General features: G+C 30.3%; 3 protein-coding genes across 12 annotated transcripts; all 3 read left to right on the forward strand.

Moving 5' to 3' along the window:
- The first annotated feature begins 259 nt into the window (after positions 1-259).
- Positions 260-1,737, forward strand: LOC137832653 (F-box protein At4g05010). The gene is made up of 4 exons (XM_068640937.1): positions 260-510; positions 686-915; positions 1,025-1,099; positions 1,208-1,737. Exons 1-4 carry the CDS (start codon positions 339-341, stop codon positions 1,406-1,408), a joined length of 678 nt encoding a protein of 225 aa, XP_068497038.1. The 5' UTR covers positions 260-338; the 3' UTR covers positions 1,409-1,737.
- A 2,471-nt stretch (positions 1,738-4,208) lies between these two features.
- On the forward strand, positions 4,209-7,564 carry LOC137832654 (uncharacterized). Of its 10 annotated transcripts, none has more exons than XM_068640947.2 (10): positions 4,262-4,451; positions 4,752-5,015; positions 5,124-5,509; positions 5,592-5,780; positions 5,860-5,968; positions 6,054-6,112; positions 6,220-6,382; positions 6,478-6,545; positions 6,656-7,190; positions 7,271-7,564. In XM_068640947.2, the coding sequence occupies exons 1-10, from the start codon at positions 4,298-4,300 to the stop codon at positions 7,378-7,380; spliced, it is 2,037 nt and encodes a 678-aa protein (XP_068497048.1). In that variant the 5' UTR covers positions 4,262-4,297; the 3' UTR covers positions 7,381-7,564. The 10 variants fall into 10 exon arrangements, 6 of the variants coding, with proteins under 6 accessions (XP_068497040.1, XP_068497044.1, XP_068497048.1 ...); XM_068640948.2 differs by having other exon boundaries at positions 6,220-6,328; XM_068640939.1 differs by having other exon boundaries at positions 4,209-4,451; positions 4,752-5,509.
- Positions 7,565-11,095: 3,531 nt separating this feature from the next.
- On the forward strand, positions 11,096-12,303 carry LOC137832655 (uncharacterized). Its single transcript, XM_068640949.2, has one exon. It carries the CDS (start codon positions 11,359-11,361, stop codon positions 12,172-12,174), a length of 816 nt encoding a protein of 271 aa, XP_068497050.2. The 5' UTR covers positions 11,096-11,358; the 3' UTR covers positions 12,175-12,303.
- The last annotated feature ends 7,184 nt before the right edge of the window (positions 12,304-19,487 follow it).

Genomic DNA, 19,487 nt, shown 5'->3' on the forward strand with positions numbered 1-19,487 from the left:
GGTAGAGAATCCACTAATACCTTGGATTCCAACACGTGTCTCCATACTATTGGCTAATGCTTTTCATCCTCAAAATAACAGCCCACCACACGAACAGAACTTGTGTAGGAAGGTACCGACATCACCGACTCTGACCGACCAAATTGCCATGTCATCATCAGCCTATCCCACAGCAACACCTGTCATTTTCTAACGGTTATTTCTTTTTTTTCTGTTTCTGATCTCCGTTTAACGGCCAATCAGATGATTGGAAGTGACTACTGAAATTACCTTAATTTTCTCCCTTCTATTACTTTTTTTATTTAAATTGCAGTTTGTAATTGATAACCATTTTTTAAATGCTTCAAAAGTCTTTCTGGGATTCATATAAATGTGGCCATTATTTTGACTCATACTTGAACCAAATAACCAACTGTGCAGTTTCTCAATTTGTGATTTTCAATTTCAATTTCCTGGAATCAGAAATAGAAACCCTAGTAAATCTAGCACTCTTCCCTCAGAACGCAATAGGTTTGATTTCTATATCTCCTTTGAAAAATTTCTTTCCTCTTCTTAATGACAATTCTCATAACACTCTTTCGGGAAAGAATTGATTGTTTCCCAGCAGTATTCACAGTCTCATAATTTCCCTCACGAGTTTGTGTTAATGGTTGATAAATAGGGGATTTTTTTTTGGGTATTGCAGAGTGCAGCAGAAAAGGGGCGTCTTTTGTTGTTGAGTTTGTGCTTGGAGATATGGCAATTGGGCTTGCGGATTATAGTAATACTCTGACACTGGGAAGGAAGAGGGTTGTGGTTTCCAACGATGTGGAAGCTTCTCCTCCAGTTTCAACTCCATCCAAGAAAATATGCAGCCGTGAAATCTCTTCCAAGTCTGAGATGTCTCTCCTTGAAGCCCTTCCTCAGGAAATTCTGGTAATTATAGAAATTTGAAATTTTGTTTGTGTTTCTGCAAATTTGAAGCTTGGATTTTGATTTTTTGTGAGTTTTGTTTCTAAGTGCGTGGAGGGTATTTGAATTGCAGGTCCAGGTTTTGTGCGGCGTGGACCATGAAGATTTGAAGCAGCTTTTTCATGTGTCGAAAACAATCAGAGAAGCAGTAAGTGTGATGAAAACCAGTAGGAGGCTATTAGGTCCATTATTGCTCAGTTTGATCATTGATGGTTGATTATTCTAATTGGTAACTGTTGGGTTTTGTCTATTGCAGACTCTGATAGCAAAGGACTTACATTTTGAGTACAGTACCCCAAAGAAGAAAACTTTTGCTTTTCTTAATCCTTCTGATTTGGAGAACCCAAATGTGTTTAAGGAAATTGAAACTCCAAAGGCACCCTTGAGAAAATCAAAGCCAAGGTGGAATGCAAATTTGGCTGACATCACAATGGCATTGTTTAAAGAGGGATTTTGAATGGTGAGTCAAGGAAGAAGGGCGAAAGAGATAACAATCAGAAGTGAGGATTGTGAATAGATAGATTACATTGAATAGATTATACCTTTGGTAGATCAGAAGTCTTCACACAAGCTTTCTTCAAATCTTTCATTGAAGATACACGCTTAACATCTTTCTGTACATCTATAGACAGCCAAATAGAACAGAAAAACGTCCAAATTCTTAGAATTTTGTTTGGAGGCCAACCTTTGGCCCTCATATTGTGATAAATTTGATGACATATTGCTGGTTCTACCCACACTTTGTCCTGTATTAATGAAACGAGGAAATTCATTTTTTTCTGCTTACCTCTCTCTGTGTATCTTGTTGCTAACAGATTCATTTTGCTTTGATGTTCACACAATGTTTACATAATTCAGTGATAATTTCTCTCAATACAGAGATTGAGAAAGGAGATATTAATTGCTTTTCTTTAACACTGCATGTCAGTTACTATCATCAACAAATAAGGGAGAGGGTTTTAAATTGTGAATACTTTTCAAAATAATGAGAAATGAAAAACATAGGAAAATTTGTGCTTCTTAGGATCCTTGAGTACTTAATCATACTAAATTTAACTGTAATCTTTCACTTGGTTATGTTGTAATCTTTTTGTATGGATGTGCTGTTAGAAAAAAGGTTCAACTGTAATCTTTTACTTGGCTGTGTGCAGTCTTTGTGTATATCTATTATACATTGGCAATTAGAAGAGGGAGACTCATTATATTAAATTTACCAGTAATTTTTCATTTGGCTGTGTATCTATAATACTGTAGAAAGGTTTTAAGGATTTTGTTTGGAGGGCAATTTTTGTCTTTAATAAAATGAAGAAAGATTCGATTTTTTTTAATATTTTGGTAACCTTCCTTTTTCTCTAGATATTCTTTTGATGATTTATTTTGATGGAGTTTTTGTGTGAAGATTCACCAATTTATGTGATATTTCCTCTGATAGAGAAATTGAGAAGGAGAAATAAACTGTTCTTTTTTGTTTTGTCCTCTATAATTTAGGTTGCTATTAGCAACTTGGGTAGCAAATTGCCTTATCATTATCGTGGTGCTTGGTGAAGATGTTAAATTATAAATATTTTTCAAAATAACAAGGATAATTGATTCACAGTATAATGTTATATTCATACATGTTTACCTTTTCTTATGAAAATAGAAACTGTGTGCTGATAAAAAAAACTGTATTTTTTTTTTAAATAAACATAATAGACATTAATATTTCATAACATCTTAATAAACATGAGAAGCATGTTTTCATCTTCATATTTCCAAAAAGTAAAAAAACGATGTGAAACAAATGTCTGCTACATAATGAAACTATACGAAAGATTTCACATAATAGATTTTTTTGAATGAATGCTTATACTAAGGAGACAAAAGCATTGCATTGAATTACTGAAATAGATAATTTTTAAAAAGTTACTTATTTGGATAAGTGGTATTTAGATGAGACATATTTAGAAATATACCATAACTTCACAAAATAAATAAAAAATTATACTTCCAAATTAGTTTTTTTTTTCTTAACTTTTATTAATAAATTATGCATGACTTATACAATGTCATGGTGATTATTGTTTACATAATAAATTAATTTTCTTCTACATTTTAGTTTTCATATTCAAGTATCTGGTGAGTTTTTTTATCATGTTCAACATCCAACTTTGAGAAAATTTTCAAATTTATATTTTGTTAATGTTGCACTAAACATTTCACCAATTGCTCGCTTTGGATGCTCTGTTTTCAGATCTACTATCCACAAATTCTCAGCATCAATCACTTGCTTCTGTCTTAGGAAGGTAAATCAACAATGTAATTTATTATGTTAATTAAATAAATGTTCTTGGGACATTCGCATTAATTTAAGTTTATTAATCTAATGAGAAGGAGAAAGAATCAATTATCATGTACTCTTACAATAAGCAATAAGCATAATAATGATATATGCATATTAATTTAACAGCTATGAGAAGCTTTGTATTCATGGAATCTTGTCTTTAAATATTTTTTGAAAATCTATAAATTCTAAAGGGGTGAAAGATGATAATGTCCTTGAACTAATGAGGGTAGATATGTGCAAATTTACTTGCATACTTTTTATTTTTTTAACTTTATCTTAAGAAAAGTCAAGTTTAAACTTAATTTAACTTTATAAAATTATCTCATAAGGTGAGGTTTGCACTCATTTATATATTATGAATTATCTATTTTTAATTGATGTGAGATCTTCAACACATTTATGTCACATCGAAACTACCAACTAGTATTTGAGACTCGATATTTATAGATGGTCTCGATGATACAATAGACTCAATAAACTCTATAGATTTTAAATGACTATGATATCATTAAGAATTTGACTTTAAATCTAACTCAATCTTGTAAAATTGGATTGTAAGATTTGTATTGATGAAATGTTCCATTAAAAATAAATATTTATAAGATTTTTAACAATTCTAGTACGATTCTAATATAATTTAAAAGTATATATATTATTTTTTTTAAACTCAAACTTATTATATAAATTTTTATTATGATTATAAAAAATAAAAAATATTTTTCTACCATAAAAAGTTAAAACATATTTTCTACATAAATTTTTATTGTCAATTTATATAATTTATAATTATATAATATATAAATCCAGTGTTATATATTTTAAAAATTATATGTATGTTTATATTTATATTATATATTATATTATATTGTTTTATATGAATGTCTACGTTAGATAGTCTATAACACTTACATGACATGAAAATATAAAATGTAATATTCATTTAAATTTTGATATGGAGAAATATAAAAGCAAACACTATAAAGACAGAAATAGAAACTGAGGTATGAAAGGGGATGTTCTATGTTATCCTCGACAATGGCTTCCACAAAACGACGTTTGGAAGAGGAAGAAAATGCTCACTTGTTGTCGAAGAAAGTGAGGGAATCTGCACCTGAATCTGATGTATCTGCTTCTACTCTGCGTGTCATTCTCAATCCTGCCGACTGTGACTTAGGTATTCATTTTCGTTTCACTCTCAATCTTATTAGTTGTGTTTAATTATTTGATCATGAAAATCTAACAAGTTATCTGACAAATTTAATGTTAAAAGAGATAAAATCTTTAGAATGATGAAGAATTGCCGGTTACTGGTTTCGTAAGGGAAGTGATTCGAGGTTTTGTGAATTTAACATGAAGCATTTTCTGGAGTAGTTAGTTAATACGCATGCAAAATTGTAAAAAAATTTATTGCTTTCTCTGTCTATCTATTACCTTGGCCTGTGATATCTCAGTTAAAAGTTTTATTTATTGTTAGATTTCAATATTGATCGATGTGGACTTGCTGGATATGGACTTCACGGGGAAGGGTTTGCCTATTGTTGGTCTGGTGCCCGGGCTAACGTGGGAATAATCAGAGGTAAATATTGTTTTGGCTGTAAAGTTGTGTCTGAACAGCTGGTTGATATGAATGACACTGTCCCTGAGCAGCAACACATTTGTCGTCTTGGGATTTCCAGAGGCAACGATACAGTTGGGAACCTTGGAGAGTCTAGACACAGCTTTGGATATGGTGGTACTGGCAAGTTTTCAAATTCTGGAAGATTTGTAAATTTTGGAGATAGGTTTGGTGTTGGGGATACAATAATTTGTTGTGTTGACCTTGAAAGCAAACCGTTGGCTTCTATAGGTTTCTCCAAGAATGGTAAATGGTTGGGTGTTGCAGCTCAATTTGATGTGGCTAGCCTTGGAGTGGTGGATTCTCCTCCAGGGAATTTACTGTGGAAATCAGCACTTTTTCCACATGTGTTGTTGAAAAATGTTGAGGTCCAAATGCAGTTCAGTGTTGGAGATGGGCTTGTTCCGGAAGAAGGGTTTAAACCGTGGGCCTCGGCTGTGGAGGATGCAAACATAGTTATGGGACCTACTTTTTCTGATCCAAAGGATTGTGAAATGATAATGATGGTGGGATTACCAGCTTCAGGCAAGACTACATGGGCAGAAAAATGGGTGAGAGATAATCCAGAAAAGCGTTATGTGTTACTTGGGACAAACTTAATTCTTGATCAGATGAAGGTTAGGGCTTTGCTTGGACCAAATTTGTGATTATTGTTTTCGATTTGTAGTGTTTTTTTTTTCTGAATCCAACGTCATGCAGGTACCTGGACTATTGCGGAAAAACAACTATGGTGAAAGATTTGATCTTCTGATGGAGAGGGCTACTGGAATATTCAATATACTGCTGTCCAGGGCAGCTAATATACCTCGAAATTACATAATTGACCAGACAAATGTGTATAAAAGTGCACGTAAGCGTAAGCTTAAATCATTTTCTGATTATCAAAAGGTGGCTATATATCTGATTGTTGAAACTTGGAATACAAATATTCTATGCATTTTTTTATATAATTTTTTGTCCATTCCAGATTGCTGTTGTTGTATTCCCAAGGCCAGAAGAGCTCAAGATAAGGTCTGAGAAAAGATCTACAGAAATGGGAAAAGAAGTGCCACTTGATGCTGTGAATAAAATGATAGGTATTGTTAGTTTTTTTTTTTTCCTTTTTATCTGCTAGTTTTAAGTTCATCTTATGGCCTATTTATTCTGTTTACGGTGTGGCAGCTAATTATGTGCTGCCTGAAAGCAAGGATATGCCTCGTTCAGATGAAGCTTTTGATGAGGTATTTAGTAATCTACTAGTCTACAATTTTTGTTACTGTGATTGTTAATCATGACTGTAGTACTAGTCTAACTCGTGTTCTACCTAAATTTTTATTTGTACCTTTAGGTTATGTTTGTAGAACTGAACCGAAGCGAGTCTCGGAAATATTTGGATCAGATGAAGCAGAATCTTGCATATGTTTCTAATAATAACACGTCAACATCATCCCTTGGAGGTTGTTATGAGTCTTTTTCTGGATCCCCTTTACAAAATAAAAGAAGTTTGACAGGTTTTTATATACGTGCAGTTATCTGTTTACTTGCAGCATCTATGAGTAGTTTAATACCTTTTGATGATCTTAACGATGATGCAACTTTGATTCAGGCAGTGGTCTTCACCAGTCAGGCTCTTATTCTACTATGACTCCAAACAACTATGGGATGCCTAGTCAAGTAAGTCAGGTTTAATTCTAGATATCTATATCAAACTGCAACCTTATACGTCAATTTATTCTCTTTTTGTGGCAACAATGCTGATACCTAGGTGGAATAACTGTTCATAGGTTAATGCAAATGCTCATGTGACTGAACTTCAGAGGAGTATAAATTCATTTTCTGGAGTATATCCAGGAAGTCAAATTCCACGTGTTGCCAGAGTACCCTCTCCTTGTGAACCTTATTCCAATAATGAATCAAGTTTCTTCCCTAGAAATATTGCCGGTTATAATCAAACTTACAGTGCCATTTCGAGGGGTGATATCCGGAATTTCAACCACTCTGTTGTGGGTGGCCCATACAGGCCAAACATTGTAGGGAACGATAGGGTTTGTCATGATGCTTTTCCTGATGCCTTCAGGAGTGGTATGAATGAACCCTCTACAGCAAGTGCAAGAGCAATGTCTTTTGATTATATAACTCGTGGTGAACCTTATCCTGATGCCTACAGGAGTGGCCTAAATGAATCCTCTCCTAGAGCAAGTGCCAGGGCAATGTCATTCGATTATAGAACTCATGGTGAACATTATCCTACAGAGGTATACAGCCAATCCCTGAGAGGTTTCCGGCCTGACCTACATAATCACTCCCCAACCACTTTCGGTACTTACTCTCTTCTTACCTTTTCTTCTTGACCTATATTTTAATTAATACATTCTTTATTTGTTGCTATTACTTCTCAGATTCACTTACCCCGTACGAGATACCGACTCCAAGACCTCCATATGGAAGTTCACCCAATAACATGCCTTATTCAGAGAGATATGCCCCTCATCGTCCAAGATACTTCTAACTGTTGTGTTTTGTGTGGATTCATCTGATCCATGTGGCTAGGTAGATATCAATGTGTTTAGAAGGGGATCATGGCTCACTGACTGCAAATATACATGTGTGCATTCATGTTGGATATTTATTATTATTTATTTATATATGTGACTGAAAGTAATAAAGTGAGGTTCATTATATAGGGAAAGAAATTAAATTGTGTACACTAATACATTACTTACGGGCAGAGGTTTGGTGATTTAGTTTTCTCATATTAAGGAAATTAACTGTACTAAAGTAAGAAAATGTGTTTAGTAAGAGAGGATAAGGGTATATCCACCAAAGTTAGCTAAGTTCATAAAATTGTGTATTATGTATATTTGTTAGTATTCTGCATGGAATTGCATGTACACTTGTGTGAATCAAGAAATGAATAGAGCATTTAATGATATGTTGCATATTCTTATTCTTTTTAATACTACGTTATAATTCCCATTGGGGTGAAAAGTTTCAATAGGTTAAGCACGTTCTAGTAAGGGAATGGTATCAAATTGTACCGTCAAAAGGAACTTAAAAAAAAAAACTAAATAAAGAATGGAAGTTTATCTTTGGTATCAAGTAAACACGGTTAAGGTTTCTCCTAGAGCATTCTTGCAGGTCGCTGTTCCGGTTTGGTGCATAATGTTTAGAACTGCTTAATAGAATGCGGGAAAAAATTCAAAAATTCTTAAATTTTAGATTGAAGGTGATGTCTTGTTATTTTATATAGTTGAGCTTACTCATAAAACTTTTAACTTCCACACACACCACCATTATCAGTCCTAATGCACTTATCATGCAATCAAATTGAGCTTTACAAGAGGTATATCGGTAGGCATTGATGACCGTGAATAGATGAAATAGCTACAAGACCCCGAACTTAGTGAATATGAGGTAGTCTTCCAAGTGACAGAAATCACAACCTTTATTTGCAGCCCGCTGTACATATGAGAAATGGTTTGAAATATGTTTGAATACATTAATTGAAAAGGTACAGTGATTGCATTCAGAGTTGTCAGAAGAACAAATTGTATTTATTGAGTTCCTTAATAAGAGAAGGGTGTAAAATCCATGTCTGCACATGGCAATCATAAGTGGGAAACTTCAAAGTCCAAAAGGGAAGGCTTTTATTTGTTCATATTACCAACATCTTCAATACTTATTGCATGTATTATTTGTGTGTATTGAATTGCCAAAAAAGAATGATGAATATAACAGTGCTGATGCTTAATGATGGAAACTGACAAGTCATGGAAGGAAGGGGGAAACTGAGCAATGTGAGAAATTCAGGTGTTGGGTTTGGTAGAAATGAATCTGGACAAGAGGAAGGAATACATGGGTGGGTTCTAACTGGCCTTGATGCAGGGTATAATAGTGGGGCTTTTAATGCAGGGAATGTTGGGGAACAAGTAGCTATTGAAGAGACAAAAATGTTATTAGTGTGGGGAATAATGGAGCTATTAACTTGGTAATGATTTAGCACCTCGGGAGTTGTAGGTGGAACTGGGTATGCTGTCTTTTAGTAACCATTTATGATATTTGATGAACAAGAACTAATGTTTGCTTTGTTTGCTCTATCATCTTTGCATGGATGTTACTGAGTTGTTAATATAACATGCATATATTTGTGATTTTCATTAAATGTGACATCAAACATACAATGAATTTAGTAGAAAGAAGATTTTGGTAAATGGGTCCCTTATTTAATGTCTTGTTGAACTTGTATACTTAATGCATGAAATGTTAGCATATCTGATTGCACGAAATATAAGCATAAACATAATCATGGCATTGCAAGGACTAACTGGTTGGTTGAAGAAGAGAAAGTCAACAGTCATTAATTATTGTTGATGAATGGTTGAATTGAATGTTAACCTCATACGCATAGGCACGACATAGTACACGGATCACTTGTACATGCTTTTGCTATTCATAATGTGAGATGTTGGAACTGCTAAAAACACACAAATTCAAAGTTAAATATGTCATAGGTTTCTCAAATATTTACAAATTTTAGTCGAGTCCTTAAACTATTTTAAAATAATTAATACGTATTCAGTATTCAGGATTTTATTGAAATAAATAGTTCAGAAAACATAATTAAAAGAGATTTATGAAATCTTTTCATGTAAATGTATCGGTCGGGTCCGTACGATATCCGGAGACCCAATATCCGGTTAAGACCGATCGACACGACTAAGATCATTACGTCTAAATAGAGGATTAACAAGACTAATCAGTAGTCAATCAAGCATTAAGCAATACATTTTTAAACATGATCCAAATTCTTAATTTGACTCAATAACAAAGGACACGTGATAATCATATAAATAGACACAAATTTCAAGAATCAGGTCCGTCATCATCCAGTACTAACAACATCGAGTGTCAGACATTGAATTTTCATTTAAATATCAGAATGTCTTTTGCAGATATCATCCAAGCGGAGAATTCACGAAGACGAGGAGTGGAAAAATACAAGAAAAACAAGACGATCATTTCTAGAGGAAAGGAGAAAAGATAAGTCGACCCATCGAAAAGGAAGACTAGTTCTCTTGGTTTCATTCTTGAGAACACTGAACTTAACAACAAAGTCCAGAAAAATTCTGCGCCTCCAAAATCATTCCGCCCAATTCACAAGAATTCATAAAAAGATTGAAGCTAAGGCCCAAATGAGTTCAAAAGAAAGGTTTTTGCAAAAAGTGAATGATGGTAAAGCAAGTCATCATTTTTAAAAAGATAGCATCTTATAGTAACCGCAAAAGCCACTATTAGTCTACCGAATATTTCAGTCTGTCTTCAAAAACCTCAACTTCAGTTCTAATGCAAAGATCATTTTTGTTGCTCTGCCTAACTGTCAAGAAAGTGTCGAAACAGATTGCTTCAAATAATTCTTCTACCAAGAAAATCACTATCATAGATTTGTGTTTTGCATGAGATTGGGTGTAATGAAAGGAGAAGTACATATTTATATATATATAATACAATAAAAAAACGGAACAAAGAGAAATAAATGCAAAATACTACTTATATTGTATTGTGAATTATTAGAGAAATGTCATATCTCATTTGAATATATTCATTTAAAAAATCAAGACATATAAATAAATGTAGGGTAAAAGACACGAGTATAGTTTTTTTTAACTCAATATTTATTTAACTTTAACTAATAATGATAGATGAATAAGTTTTTTTATTACTTCTAGTGTCTTTTCTATGTCATTTCAAGTAGCGTTTTTCAATACATTAAATCCTTAAATAGACTAAGTCTGTATATTTTATTTCTTTCTACGTTTAATTTATTAAATTTTTATCATTGAATATAGTTATTTCATTGACAATTTTAGACTAGATGAGTAGCAATAAAGTATATCCCAATTACTTTAAACATGATTTGTTTGTATGAAGCAGTTTACCCAAAATGGTGAGTTTAGGCGGCAGAGCATGTGGTTGTGGGTAAAGTTTAACATTAATGTAAAGTAATAACCAAAAACAATGAAATAGTTACCACCATTTGAAGCTAAAACCAAGGTCTTGGATTGGTAATTGAAATAAAAAAAAAGGGAATAGATTCCATGAATAAAAACCTAAACTCAGTACGGAGCTTAATACAGTGATTGATTAAAATGATGATGAGTTTGAGAAGTGTAAAAGCATAACAACTTTTTAGGTTGGATTTGTAGGATTTTCGTGTATGCATAAAAGATCGTATTGGTTTTTGCATAACAAGGACCACACCCCCTTCCTTTCTATTATTCCATGCCTTCTTCTCACGCAAAAAAGGCCTTATAAACCCCACACTACACCCTGTCTAAGCCCTCCTCTACAGTATTCCCTTTCACCAATCTGTTTCTCACTTTTTCTCACTCTCCTCATGGCTTTGCTGTTCTTATCATCACCTGTTCTCTTCGAATCATAGTTCGTTAGTTATCCTGTGCCAAGTAAACAGCTGCAATAATTGTGGCCAATGGAGAACGACAATAAATTTCTTCCACAAATCAAGTTCATTGTCAACTTCTTATGCACCCAAACACTTTCCTTTCTCTCTGTTCACTCTTCCCAACCTCTGTTTTCATGCATTCTCACTTTCTGTTTCTTGATTCTCCTTTATTTGCCTCGTCTGTTTTGGAAGATAGTCTTGTCGCCGGTTCTCATTCTCTCCGGGATTCTCTTGCTCCTTCTCCTCCGTCTCGGTGCAATTCAGAGGTCTCAAAATGAAGAGAGTGAAATCCCGGTTGAACGCGAACCCGTTGCCAACAAAGAAAACAGGGAAAACAGAGAGGAGAAACAGGGGAACCCCGTTGAGCCGGTGGAAGCCGATACTCTCGACCATGTTTACAGGTGGGTAACCAGCCAATCTCAACCAGAGTTCAAATCACAAACGGGTTTTCGGTCAAGTTCGCGTTTTGACGAGTCTTTCATGGAATGGAACGTGAAAGCGCCGTTGGAGGTTATATATGAAGGTGAAGAAACAGAGCAGGATCGGAGTGGGGATCATGGCGAGGGAATTTTCAGGTGCCCGTCGTTATCACGCTACTACCCGGAGACTGACTCGGATAGCTCGTCGGAGAGTGGGTTTCCGGCGACCGATAACATGTGCTTCCGGTGGGACGAGGAAGACAGAGAAGGGTTGATTGAAATAGCTCTGGATGGTTGCAAGAAGAAGGAGGTGGGGTTTCAGTTCGAGGAGGAGAATTTGATCGAGATTGATATTTCTCCGAAGAGGCACGGGGAATTTTCCGGCGAGGATGACCCATTTTCCGGTGAGATTTGTTGCAACTAGTGTGGTGATTAATATTAAATATTATAATGTGATTTGTTTTGGGGATAAGTGAAAGGGAAAATTAAAGATTTGAAATTGCTTTGGGTTTGTATGTTATGTTATGTTATGGCAGAGTATGCCTATTTTGGATGTGGTCACTCTTCTCTCGTTGGTACCAAAGCATTAAGTGCAATTAATTAATCACTAATCCAAAATATTCAAATGTAATTAAAGGACTAAGATACCCCTCAATTACTCTACTAATTAATGCATACGCTGAGATTTCCCTCTAAAGTCAAGGTTTTGAAATTTAATTATAGTTGTAGAATGGTAACGTTTCAAATTTGTGGGAGTAATTGGAGTGATAATGTGGTTATGAAAAATTTGAAAACCTTTTCGCATTGATATATTTATATTCATTTATAACTTTTTAATATTATTATTTTGATATTTTTACACTATTTAATTACAAATTTAATTTTTATTATATTTTTTTTAAGTTGTCAAAAAGTATAATTTTTTGTCAAAGTAATTGTGATAAAGAGAAGGATGGTAGAATCCTTGGTGTCTAGTCAATAATGGGTTGTTACACTTTGCACCCCTAAAATGGACTTTAGAAGCACTCCTACCATGTAGACTTCAAACACACAACCCCACACCAAGTGCTTTGCATGTCCTCCCTAAAGCCACAATACCCTAACATTATTGCTTCATACAATTAATACATAACAAAACTATATGCACATCAATAATAATATAAATGAAAATATAATTTTACGATTGCATAATTTTTATTTTTATTTTCGACATCAAGTCTGTTGAGACAGTATATTAAAATCATTTACGTATTTAAAATATTGTTCATTATGAGAATCAATGTTCCGTTACAATTTTATTCTTAAAATATAAAGTTAAAAAAATAAAATATATTTAAATTATCATTAACTTCAATTTAATCTTTAATTAAAACTTTTTATAACTTTAAACTTTTCTTCCTAATTTTTCACCCTAGTAAGTAAAGATTCATTTTAAGTATAAAAAATTCCTATTTTATATATAAAGCCATGTGCTTCCCCATTTTATCTGTGTGACGGGTGGCGGCTGTTAAAAGTTGGGAGAAGTATAATTCCAAGGAAATTTACAGCATTCTCTATGCAAATGCCACTACCATTTCTCTTCATACAAATAATACTTTATAATTCAGGATAAAGTGACCTCTTTCTAGAATATACTACAACAATTACTTTTAAAACATATTATTATTCTATATCAACTTTAATTTAATTATGACTTATTAGTGCCTTAAGGAGAAATATTCAAAACTACGCTTTTTTAATTTTATAATGAAACATTTAATGAAATACTTCGACACTTATAATATATACCATATCTTTTGTTGAGCATAGCTTTATTAAAATAATTTTGACAATTAATTTACTAATTTTACTCCCATTTCTTAACATATCTTTAGTGTATTCAAATTATATATTTTAATATATAATAAATTTGTATGGCATGTATTCAAAAGGAAAACAAATATACGGATTATAAATATTTTTTTATCTTATGCATATCACTTCTCTTGTACAATTTATAACTTTTTATATTTAAGAGTTTTAATAATGTATTTTATACATGTTTTTGTATTATTCCTGTTTGTCATGCCTTTCTCCTTCTCACAATTTATTATTTAGTATCAATATTGTCACAATCAATGTTAGAGTAGCTTATTGATGAGTGTTGTTGATACATAAATAAATTAATTGAGGTTGTATACAACCTGATAAATGTTGTTGAGACGAGTGTTAGTGAGGTACATGAATCTTGAGTCTTGTATATGAACATGAATAAGTAAGAAGGTCCTCAATAGTTGATAAAAAAATTACATAATGATTCATGGGTGTTGACATGGGGTATAAGATATCATTTTAATCCTTAGGCTTTATTTGGATTAGGGATTAGGGAGTGGGAATGAGGGAGTGGAGAGAGTGATAGATAGAAGCTCGTGCGTGGGACTATATATTTTGGGTGGTCCGATAGCGGCCCGATAGCAGGTGGCCTGATAAGCCCAATAATTACTCGCTAGGATAGGCTCGAAATGGCTCTGATACCATATTACGAAAGTGGACTTTAAGCCTAACTCAACCCCATAAAACCGGCTCATAGGGTTGAGGTCTGCACCTATTTATATATTATGAAATGTCCTTATCTCTAGTCGATGTGGGATCTCCAACAGAAAGTGTAAAGAAAGTCAGGGTGTTTGGATTAAGGTAAATATAGTGGAAAGTGTAAGGAAAGTTTATAAAAGTTTGTTAATGATGTGATGGATATTATTAAAATTATATATGTTTTAATTGATAAAAATGTAAGTTTACAAATTTATCCTTATATTTAAAAATGGTTAAAAAATAATTTGATATATTTATTTATAAATTATAATTATTTTTAATTAAAATATTTATAATTATAAATATTTAATATATTTTTTATATTAAATAAAATTATTATTTTTATCTTTACTTTTTTTAATTAATTATTAAATAAAAATATTTATTTTTTAATTATTAAAAAATTATTTATTTTTATTATTATTTATATTTATAATTTATTATATATAATATGATTACTTATGCTTTTTATAATGTTTATATTTTTTTATATTTAAATGATAATTATGTTTTAAATAAAAATAATAATAATTTAAGTATAAAATAAAAAGGGTAAAAAAGAAAATTAAAATTAATTAATTAAAATATATATATAACTTTCTTTGCACCGTTGCGAAGAAAGTTTTGCGGGAAAATTCTTTTTTGATTTGCATGCAATTTTGTTTTTATTATGTGTCTTTCTTCGCTTTTCGTTGATAATTGGAATTTTTCGTCTTTCTTCGCTTAGAAACAAACGCATGCTTAAAGATATCCAAAGTATATTTTCACTTACAAAGATATATGCTAGTACACCTTCTTGCAACCTCAAGACTAAGAAAATGTGTTAACTCTCGAGTATTTTTTATTTTATTTTGAAAACTTTGTTAAGAACATTTTTCATGTGTTTTATTTCAACAATATTGTTCATAGGGAAAATGATACCATATCATCAACATATATAATAATTACAGTGCTACATTAGTAAATTTTAGAAAGAGTGAATGACTGACAAAATAGTGAGAGTAATCATTTGAAATAAGGAAAGTATCATTTTGATATGATATCAAAGCTCTTCTTTTCAAGAGTCCTCTTGCATGCTCGCTTCTATCTCTTTCATTTTTTTTCCTTCCTTTCAAAACTATGAAGAAACATCTCAAACCCCTTATCTTCATAGTTTTTTTTATTTTTTATATATTCACCGAAGTAAAAATTTTGTTGTCACCATTTTTGGTTCTTTGAGTCAATAACTACCATATTAGAACAAATCCATAATTAATGTCCTCGGTGTGAAGAAGAAGATCAAATTCATTGATAAAATTATTCCTAAACCTAAAAAATATTATCCTTCGTACACATGATGACATTATTTAATATAAACAATAGGGTTAAAATCAATTAAACATGAGGACATTATTGATTAAGCTCCATATCACAATCAATTAAGAAACCAAGGTTAATTGATTACACACAATCTTAATTTTTACACATAACATCCTAATGGATTATATTATTGGAAATAATCGATTATCATGCCTAATCGAGTGAAGTCCTTCCTCTTATACACATTCATTTTCAGTGCTCCAAATCCTTGTAGACATTTATCAAATTTCATTCTCATACACGAACAAATCAATTATCAGATTTGCAATTACTTCACTCAACCTAAACTTTTTATGTTTTTCTTCATAATTTAGGAAAAGTCATTCTTCCTTCTTTCTCTCTTTTTTTCGTTTCAAATCAGTGCAAATCAGCCCAATCAAATATGAATACACTTTTTCAACATTCATATACACTTAAAAGAGTAAATAAAGCAACTAATTAGAGTATTAGACGGCAAGCAACCGCACAAAACATATTTCACCTATTATATTATTTATTTTTAATAAATTTCTGAAACCATTTGCTTTACGAAAAAATATTATGCATGAAATTGTGTCTATTTCTTCAAATCTGAATCCAATAAATATTATTGGCACATTAAAACACACACGGATTTCAATTTTTTTATTTTTTTGACATTTTTTAATCTCTATAAATATAATAATATAAAATGTTCAGTTTTATCAGGCGAGAACAAGGGTTTAATCATTTTTAAACACTGTTAGTCTATACTTCGCATTTTTTTATTAAAATCAATCCGTGTATAAATTTTGTTACGTAATATTTTTTAAAACTAAGAAGATTTTTAGTTTATTAAAAAATATTTTATTTATTTTATTTTAATCTTCTATGAATATCAGTGAACTGTTTATGCAAATTAAAACTAACTAAACTATAAATTAAGTCACTAACAAGTTGCAGTTTCAAAGAGAGCATTGAAGAAATTGTCGGTAACATTTCCCTGTTGAAGATAATTAATATATGAATACTTTTATCAGGGTCACTGAGAAGGATACTAAGCTAATTAATCATGCTCATGACTTTTTTTTAAGAAAACATAATTCAACATTAAAAACTTGAAAATCTTTATTTTTAATTGATGTAGAATTTCTAACCACTTTCTTAAAAAAATTTATATATAGGTCCCTCTTTAAGTTACTGTGTTTGTATTTTCAGATATTTGTCTTGCACTTAAATATTTTTCTTATATCATCTCCTATTTATTTGAGATTGATAATATATATTTTACATGCAGAGAATTTTTGACATGGTAAGTGTAAGCCCATATAAATGTTTGATGTTGATTGTCCATACCCATGAAGTCACGTCTTGTCTTGTATGATGGTTTTCACTGTTCTCAAGCACGATACTGCTTTCATCCATGGGATTAATAATCCATAAGATTTAAGTCCAGAAAAAATATTTTGACACTGCAAATAATAAAAAAATAAATACTTTAAATATTAATAAAATAATATTTTAATTATATTTAATTTTAAATATTATTATATTATTATAATGTGTGTAAGTATTTATCCTCTCAAGTAATCTATCAACTTCCAATTGCCACAAAAGACATAGCACAACACTTCACATGCCCGATTCAACACACTCCGTAGAAAGTTGCTCCCATGAAAACCAGTGTGAAAAAAATTAATGCCGTCTACACTTTATTTTTTATGAGTTAAATATATATATATATATATTATTTATTTATTTATTTATTTATGTATTCTATTATTATACTATTTTTTTCTAATTTAAATTTTAAATTTGTTTGTAGTATATAAATGATTAAAATAAATTATTTTATATATAAAATTGATTCAATTTAAGATTTCACTTCATAACTCATTAAAAATAATTATAATAAATATCATTTTCAATTAAAATAACAATTTTTTTTATTATTTTATTTTTTAAAAATTAACAATCATTATATATATATATATATATAAAATATCTAAATATTTATGGTTTAAAATTAAAACCATGAAAAAAACCAATTTTGTATTATAAAAAAACATATTTAATTATTGTTTAATTTGGATGTTACAAAAGTCATTTTTTCTTATCTTTTAATATTATTTGTTTTTAAATGCACGTTAGTAATAAAAAAGTTATACTTCATTTTTATTCAATGTTAACCAAAAATATACGTAATAACCCGTTTTATAAGAATGTGAAGTTTAAGTTCAACGGGAAATACGTATTTTGTTATTTTAAAACTAAAAAAGTTGTTTATAATATAAAATAAATTATATTTTATTTGTCTCAAATATTTTCTTTTATGATTTTTCTTTATATTTGTTAAGTTATTTATAATTCTTTCTTCGATCAAATTATCAAAATGTATATGGCAAGAAGTAAAAGAATATAATTGACTTGATAACATTTTAACTTTTGTAGATTTTTTCCCACATTTGGTGTTTTTTTCATGCATGGATGTGTCTTTGTTGGGTATGAGTAAAAAAATAATATTTATTAACATGTATCCATAATAATTAAATTTTTCGAATAAAGACTATAATTGAGTGACACACATCTGAATTTAATTATTCTCACTATAAAATTGATATTTATTATTGTTTCCAATAATCGATGAGAATGACTTTTGTGTTACATTTGTATCATGTCATGATATATTTATATTCATTCAAATATTTATTAAATGTTTGATTTATAAAAATAATAAAACATTACAAAAATATGAATTAAATGATAAATTACATAAATTATAAAATAAAGTAACAAATATATAAATATGGAGAGAATGAAACAAAAAAAATAAAAAAAAATAAAAAATAAAATAATATATAATCATCATTATTTCTATGTCTAAATTAAAAAGTTAGTCATTCCTCATATATTCATACCTAATCAATCTGATTATTTTCCATCAACATCATAACATCTTCAAATGGAACACACATACATTTTGATTTGTTATCCAACCTCTCTCATGGACAAATGAGGATTCCCTAACATTTTCAAGTCTCTAAACAATTTTTTAAATACATAATAACTAAAAAATAATGTAAGGGAAGTTAACCCAATTTAATTATTAGAAGAAAAATATAATTTTTGAAAATATATGATAATTTGGTTAGAAAAATTAGGTAAGAATGACATGATAGGAAATTATAAATGAGTATTATAAAATATGTTTTGAGAATGAAAATATATTGTTTCACTGAAAAATGTTGGAGTAGAGGTTTATACATTGATAAATTTATGAAATTTGGATAAATTTTCAAAGCTTGTAGAATTAGATTGAATATTGATATATGTTAAATTATTTGGATGCTGTACAAATTTGACTTTTGATTATATTATGATAATTGAATTTGGTGCTGAATATATAATTATTATTTAAAATATTACATGTTTAATTTAAAATATATATATATATATATAATGATATTGAGTATAAATATTTGAATTGAAATAAACCTTGTCAAATTTCAATCAACAAAAGAAATTTTCACTTAACCATTTTAAAGGAAAGTTAATGTATTGATTTCACTTTTTACTAATTTTATATTTGTAATGTATAGTTTTTGTTCCTGTGAAAAAGTAAACTAACAAAATGAAAGTCAGTTATTTCTTTCGTTAGATAATATGGAATTATTTGTGAAATAAAAATAAAAACAAAAACTGACTATTCGTTAAACTTTTGTGTGAAAATCTCAATGTACATTTTATTAGTGGTTTCTTTGACTAGTGTTATTAACTTTTTTTTTACAAATTAAACGTTCTCTATGAAATTATTGAGTTATATAAATAAAATCAAGTAAATTTATATAT

Source organism: Phaseolus vulgaris, chromosome 6 (assembly GCF_051622355.1).
Source record: "Phaseolus vulgaris cultivar YP4 chromosome 6, ASM5162235v1, whole genome shotgun sequence".
Taxonomy (NCBI): domain Eukaryota; kingdom Viridiplantae; phylum Streptophyta; class Magnoliopsida; order Fabales; family Fabaceae; genus Phaseolus; species Phaseolus vulgaris.